The sequence below is a fragment of the Benincasa hispida genome, chromosome 5, assembly GCF_009727055.1.
Source record: "Benincasa hispida cultivar B227 chromosome 5, ASM972705v1, whole genome shotgun sequence".
Taxonomy (NCBI): Eukaryota; Viridiplantae; Streptophyta; class Magnoliopsida; order Cucurbitales; family Cucurbitaceae; genus Benincasa; species Benincasa hispida.
The window spans coordinates 41,524,575-41,532,748 of NC_052353.1; the positions used below are offsets into that span (position 1 = coordinate 41,524,575).

The window sequence follows — 8,174 nt, forward strand, 5'->3', positions numbered from 1 at the left end:
AAAGACTTTGGTTTAACTCAAACAGTAGTAAAACTCTACTATGATAACCAAAGTGCTATCCATCTCTCCAGAAATCCACAATACCACACAAGAACAAAGCATATTGATATAAAATATCATTTTATCAAAGACAAAGTTGAAACAGGGGAAATAGAGATCTTGAAGGTTCATACCTCGAAGAATGCTACTGATGTGTTGACGAAGCCAGTTCCAAAGTTCAAACTTCTCAAATGCCTTGAGTTAATTGGCTTTGACCTACCAGACATAGGATAAAAATGGTCAAAATCTAGAAGGATAGAAGGTTGCATGTGTAAGATTCAAGGTGGAGATTTGAAGATTTTTGAATCTTTAACACATTTCAATAGCTAGTTTAATTTTACATAACAAATCTATTCCTATTTTATAACTGATTAAAGATATGAACTATAAATACCCACAATCAGACTCACTACATGCATAAGATAGAAATTAACATACACATTTTGTAAAAGAAAACTGCTATAAACAATCTTCAATGTGGAAACTGGGTGTTTCTTCAAACTGAGTTGTAAACATAAGATGCTAAAAATCTATTCAAAGATGTGTTTGTTTTTTCCTCCACCTAACAACAAACCAAAATATATAAGATGATTATAAAATCAAAATATAATCATTTTTCAAACAAATTAAACATCAACTAATCATATTACATTTAAACAAAAAAAAAAAAAAAAGTGAAGATACGTGTGTCAAACATAACAATATCGTTGAAACAAAAGAAAAATTGAAACTAATCCAATACTTCAGAACAAGTTAGACTTTTAAGATAAATATCTTATTACCTTGTAATCGTTATTAATGTTGTTATGAAGTCCAGATGCACTTTTCCCACTCGTCAACCAAAGACAATAGCTATCTAAGTTCTTCGAGCTTCTATCGACACATGGAGCAATTTGTACTCATGACCAACGACATAAAATATAGAAAAAAATTGAAATGTGTAAGTAAAACGAACTCAACAAAAACCATTAACAACACAAAAGAAAATTACTTATAAATCTAAGTAAGTCTATCAAACTACTTTAGAAAAATGCATAAATATAAACAAAAATAACTCAATGGAAAACATAAACAAACTTACCAACCCAAGCAAGTAAGCCTATAAAAACTCTAATAGATATCATAACAATTCAATGGAAACAATAAAAAGCTTATAAACTTATAAACACAAAAGGACTCATTGGAAACCATTAATAAACTTATCTACCAAGCAAGTTAAGCTTATCAAAACTTAGAGAAAAGACTAATAGAACCCAAAATCATCTGATAAAATACATAAACAATGAAAACCATCAACAATAACCTAAACAAAAAAACTTATAAACACATACAACTCAATGGAAACCACAAAAAAAATTATCAACACAAGCAAGCAAGCTAATCAAAACTCTAATAGAAATCATAACAACTTGATGAAAACCATGAACAATAACTAAGTTATGACTACTATAATTGCAGGATATTCAGAGCACTCCAATACATATTCTAATCTAAACACTTTAGAAAAAAACTAGAGTTTTAAGAAGAATGTCTTATAATATTACCTTTTAAAGAGAACATATCATGCTAGTTTGAACTTTATTTACTTATTGTACTCCTAAAACAATTGCAAGATTTCCTAGACAACATGAATATAGTTGTAGAGGTTAAACTTAGTCCAATAATCTTAATCAAATAACAACATCGTTTAGTGGATATATTCTTACCTTAACAACAACCTTAAAAATTATTTTGAACACTTCGAACTAGTCTTGAACTATAAAAAGAGTTTCAAGGGTTATAAACTACTTTTAGCAAATTACAAACTATTATCTCGATAAATAGTCCTATAATTCTTAATTCAAATTTCACTTCCTCGAACAAATGACAACTTCCTTGAAGTCTATACAATAAAAAAAAAAATTAGATATTAGAACACAATTTCAAAACCTTGATCAAAATTGAAGAATGTTCAGAAGGGATATTCTTATCCAAAATATATACACCATAAATCTTAACTAATCACTTCGAATAAGTTCAAAACTACAAACAACAAGCTTTCACAAGTCGAAGACTAATCTACCTTAATTATACATTTTGAAATTGACCAAACATAACAAAGGAAGAATTACAAGGACTTATAATCTAATTCAAACGCTTAAACCAATTTGAAAAGGTAAATGGGTAACATACTCACTAAATCTTACCAAGAAGAAATCTGAACCTTGTTGGGTAGTGTTCGAAATCTGAACCTTATACCAAGTGTTGAAAGTTTTATTCCACAGTTTAATTAATGCTTATAAGAATAAATGGAACATATTAGATCTTCTAGCTTACACAACATTACCCATCATGCTTATGCAATAATTTCGCCTTGAATTTATGTCTTAATTTAAAAGAAACAGAGAATTACATTAACAATAAAGAATATGTGCATAGTAAAAATTGACAATAAGATAATAATGACTGCTTATTTTTAAATTTTTTTTAGAAAAAGGTATACTTCAGATGAGAAAATTAATTCGATGGGCCTTCTTTGAGTTTTCTATACTTATAAACTAAACCAGTTTAATAAGAAAAATGATAATAAAAGTATAGCAGCAAGGTTAAGGTCTGAATTAGGGATGGTAAAATTTCTTGCAGGGTCGGATTCCGACTCCGATTGAGGCAGAAAATCTCTTGTTTGATCAGGGACGGGGTCAAACTAGGGATTTGGAATCCCCACTCGGTCCCCAACCCCGAACACGATCCCTGTCTCCGCCCCGATTTTAAACATGTAATGTTTAATTTAAACAACTATATGTAACAATAATACTAATTTCTATATAAAATTTATAATTTCAATATAAATATTAAATTTAGTTAATTTTAAATAATAAAAATAATAAAATAAAAAATAGAGATTTTTTCTCACGGGGATTCTCTGATTCCGACTCCCCAAAACGAAGAATGGGGCGAGAACAGGAATTAAAAATCCCACGGGAATGGAAATGGGGAATGCATCCCCACCCCGTCCAAGCGGTTGCCATCCCTAGTCTGAACCACTCAAATTTGAACACAACCCGGTATATAGAGGATGTGAAGTACTCACCATGCTTGACTTGAAACAAGAATTTCCTTATAGACTTACATCTTTCTATGAACTTCTAACATGGATGGAATCTCAACATATTAAGCTTTTATGGTATGTTATTTAAACTTCTAACTAATGGCAACATAAAAATCATCACAAGACACACTAAAAAGATTTACCAGCATGAGAGACCAACAAAGCAAACTAAAAAAGCTCACCTCATAGCTGCATATAGAAATGCTAGTAAAAAGAAAAAAGAGACCCTCTTTGACTCCTTGTTGCTCTCGAAAAGGAATCTGTAGTTCGTTGAAGAACTAACAACAAGTCAATTTTAACATAATATAGAATATAATTTTCTCTCATTTTAAAAAGAGCCAATTTGAAATGACTTTCCAAGTGCTTAATTTTTAAAGAAAAAAAAACTAGAAAATCAGGGGAATATGAACATATTGAAAAAAATAAGTTTGAAGAAAAATTGAATAACAACATATCATGAAGGAAGACATACTAATGGCAAAGGAGAAAGACGCAAGACGGAGAGACGTTGAGAGACATGTTGTGAAAGTTTTCTAAAATTGAAAGTGAATTGGGATAGGGAGAGGAAAATCGTGAAAATGGAAAAGAAATGAGAAGAAAATCTTGAAAAATGTGAAGAAGGGAGAAGGAAATCGTGAAAATGGGAGAAAGACGGAGAGGAAAATCATGAAAATGTCCTAGTTTAGAAAAAAAAAAATTACATTTAGGGACACCTTGACATGTTGCTAAAAGTTATTAAACTTTTAGTGGCACCGCTGACATGTCATAAAATCTTTTAGTGACACTGTTTTAAATAGCGTTACTAATAGTATTTTGTGACATTTTTTAACGTATTACTATAAATTAATTTTTAACGATGAAAATTAGTTGTGCTACTAAAAAGTTATCATTGAAAAAGATTTTTCAACCAATCTGATAGAACCCATTCTACTTCAAGCAATTCAACGTCTACTCGTGAGAGTTGTAAGACAAGGTTCTTCTTGAAGGATGTTGAATTGGTCTAGTTAGAGAGAGTACTCTTTGAGTGTGAAAATTGTCATAAGGGTGAAAGAATACTATTTTTCCAAATTTCTTAATTAGTTGATGTTTTTCATTATTTTCAATTGTTTTATTCAACTTTTATCCATCTTGTACTTGTGATTCATTTATTCTTTTCATTACGAGCTAAACTCCTTAATAGATTCAGTTTGGTGGATGCCGGCCTGGAAGGATGAGCTAGCTTTGTAGAATTGTGAATATACATTGTGCCTACTCACTTTATATTATTGCCTTTGTTACTTTTATGAACTATCTTGAACTGATTACTCAAGTTAACATTCTAGTTGACTCTTAATGCTAAGAAAGTTAGGACAATATTATAGATTGCATAAGAGAATTGAAGAAGTTTTGACTCAAATATCTCAGTTTTTTGTTTGTTTATAACTAACTTTGTAAATGATCAATTAGTATACTCTATAAATACCACTAATTTTAAATTCAAATAAGAGAGTTATCATCATTTTCTTAGTTTTCTATAAATAACAAAAATCTATACGCAATCTTCATCAATAAAAAGAATTCAGATCTTCCCGTGGACGTAGACAATCTTGTCGAAACCACGAAACACTGTGTCTCCATCTACTTGTCTTATCTTTCTTATTCATACGAGTATTTTCTTTACTGAAAATTGCACACCATTCAATTAACTTTCAAATCGCATCGAGTAATCTGATTATCAAGTCAATCGTGTATCGATTCTTTGTTATCGAGTAGCTTCAAGTACATCGTTTTCACCTTCAAGTTGCACCGAGTATCGTTCAAGAATCGTCGAGTACGATCGAGTATTAATTCTATTGTCATTGAGCTCCATCGAGGATTTAACAAAGACTCATTAGACGAAGAAGGGAATTCCCATCGAGGATCGAGTAGGAAGCAGTTGAGCATCGAGTTTTGAGTATGAAGGATTTAGCAGAATATTTCTGAGGTATTTCTTCATCTCTCTAGCGTTGATCTTGAATATTTGGGCCTTGTGAAGAGTGGTCAGCCCAACAAGAATATGTGTCTAAAAGCCTAGTCATAGAATGTCATGTGATTTTAGAAATAAGACAATGCACCATACGTCATGAGTAAGAATACAAAACACAAATTTCAAAAAATCAAATACATAAAAACAAATAGTTAATCAAACAAGGCCTAAACAGTTACCAAATGGAGGCTTACTGTTTACCATTTGAGGACATTGATGTAGTAATTGGTCATACTTTATGTAATTAATAGTTATAACTTAGAATTTATTTGGAAATTTAAAAAAAAATCTAATAATTGATTGAGCTAAAAACTTAATATTATAAACACACAACTCTTTGTTAACTCTCAATCTCAATTTTCACTTTCTCATTCTCATGTCTTTCTAATATTAATTTTTTTTCTTCTCTTGATAATAGTGTGAATTATTATTATGGGATGTAAAACATAATGCTTTTTACTTTATTTGCTAATATTAATTAGTTGAGATAAAAGAGATCTCATAGACTACAATTACATATTACATATTAATATAAGTGGAAGAAGAAGAAAAGTCTTGAGCTATGGTGGAGAGTTGTTGAGTAAGTTCAAGAGGTTTTGAAGTCATGACCATATGATCTGATCCTTTAACCTCAGCCACACGATCAGGCTTATTGAAGATAAGCATTGCCCACACCATGATCTTTGTGGTCATTTGGTCCTTCTCTGATATAATGAAAGCCCTTTTCACTGACCCATATTTCTCTTGGCTTAGTTGTAGCTCCTTCATTGACTCCAACAAACCAAACATTGCTTGAGGCCTCACCAATGTTGTTGCCAATGTCAAATCCTATATAATTACCAAACATACATACATAGTTACTACACTATATATATATATATATATATATATATATGACATTTCTGAGTGACGTGTCGATATTTTTTTGCCAAATTGTAATTTAGGGGCCATTTTAGTGACATTATCATTTCTTGTCATCTGATTCTTATTTCTAGATTTTGAGAAATGGAACCGTCTGATGTCTTTTATTTTTAAATAATATTTAATAGAAATTTAGATTTTGAAACACATAAAAATTAAATTTTTTTTTTCAGATTTTTTCCAAAAAGACGTTAACTAATAAAAGTTTGGAGGTTTGTCATTTTTTACTACTAAAATGAAAACATGATAATTAAGAGCTACCACATATTAAACTAATGATCTCTTAAGTCTTTATCTAGACCATATTCCCTATTTATTATCAAGTCAACCACGATGTTTGATAATATATTTATAAACTATAAAAAATTATAATTACTAAATAAAATTTAGATCAAATCTGGATTATTGTTACTGTGTTTTATGTTATAAATTATGTAGAATTTTTATTTGACCATATCATATTATTTATATGATATTTAATTATAACAAAAATAAAATGACTATACATTATAAAACACTATATTTATCAAAGCTTCTTATTTTTTAATATAATTTTCACTTTAAAATTTCAAATAAAAAAGTATGGATACCTTAAAAAAATATAAATATGCATTCTTTTCAAAATTTTCATTGTTTAGATCATAAAATTCAAAAATATATTTGCTAAACAAATCTTCACTAAATTCATTTAATTCAGTGAATTTGAAAAATTACAAAACAAGGTATTTATATTCATATTGCATACCGGATATAAATATACCCGAGATTGATTGCTAGTTTAAAATTTCAAAGTACAAGGAAAAAAAAAGATTACTAAAGTAGGAAGAAAGATTAACAAGAAATAAAGTATTCCTTTTTCTTTAATAAAATAAAATAAAAAATCTAGAAACTTTCTATTATCCTATTTTTACTCTCTATTTTTTTTTTTTTAATGTACAACTTATTGAGAATCTTAATAGAGTAAAGATGAAATTGAATGTTACCTAATAAGATAAGAACCCCTTAGATATATATATATATATAATAGTATATGGATATATATATCTGGAAAATCTAACACTAAATTAAGAGATGATCAATTTCTCACTCCATATTCCTTCTTCACATATATAAACTTATCTTTGAGTAAAAGAAAGGATATTTACAAACCTCAGGTGGAGATAATGGGAAAAGCTTTGTTTCTAAATCTTCTTGGGAAAATAGGAAAAGATCTGGATTAGAAGCTTTGGATTTCTCCTCTGTGTAGAAGGCACTGTACATTTCAAGTATTTTCTTCTAATTTTTGTTACCAAAAGGAAAAACAAAACTTTAGTACTTCTATATATATATATATATATATATATATATATGGTGAAATATTTTGAAGGAATTGGATTAGATGTTAAACCTGTTCCTCTATGGAAGAAAGGCCCAAGATTGGACCAGGCATGGCTGCACTCACAAAAATGGCAACAGAGATTTTCTCAGGGAATCTCTCCATGGCCATCGAGATCCCGAGGCCGCCTAGGCTGTGTCCGACGAGAACGATCTTCTCGTCAGGTGCCAGGGCTTCCATGAAGCTCAACAATGGCTGGTAGTACTCGGTAAGCGATGTCAATGACTCGGCTTGTGTCGGGTTGATCCCCGAGGCAGCCATGTCGAGTGCAGTGACATTGTGACCAGCCGTTTGCAACAAGGTTGTGACTTTGTACCAAGACCAGGCGCCGAGGCAGGCGCCATGGACAAGCACAATGTGTGATTTGCTCCCTTGGGAATCATCATGGAGGACACTTGAGCTTTGTGTTTGGGAACAGAAACAGAGAAAAATGAGAAGGAAAAATAGTAGCAAAAGCTTTTGCATTTTTTTCTATGTTATTTGTTATCTATGCCACGAGTTGCTCTATGATAAGAGTACTCTGCCCTTCATTCAATTTATAATAGGAAAGATACCAGTAATATTTGAATATATTTTGAGCTGCATCTATCTTTTCGTAGTGTTACTGCAATCAAATAATAAAAAAATTGAAAATATCTAAATATGAGAACAAAAAAATGAGTCACATGACTAGAGATTGGACAACTGTGTGACAAAAATATTTTTGTGAAATTTCAGTTTGTTTCTTTCTTTTTTTTCCTCTTTAA

General features: G+C 30.2%; 1 protein-coding gene across 1 annotated transcript; it reads right to left on the reverse strand.

Annotated features, from left to right (window-relative positions):
- Positions 1–5,468: 5,468 nt before the first annotated feature.
- LOC120077547 (probable esterase PIR7A) lies at positions 5,469–7,957 on the reverse strand. The gene is made up of 3 exons (XM_039031470.1): positions 7,441–7,957; positions 7,203–7,328; positions 5,469–5,960 (listed from the first exon to the last, which is right to left on the reverse strand). The coding sequence occupies exons 1-3, from the start codon at positions 7,891–7,893 to the stop codon at positions 5,652–5,654; spliced, it is 888 nt and encodes a 295-aa protein (XP_038887398.1). The 5' UTR covers positions 7,894–7,957; the 3' UTR covers positions 5,469–5,651.
- Positions 7,958–8,174: the final 217 nt, after the last annotated feature.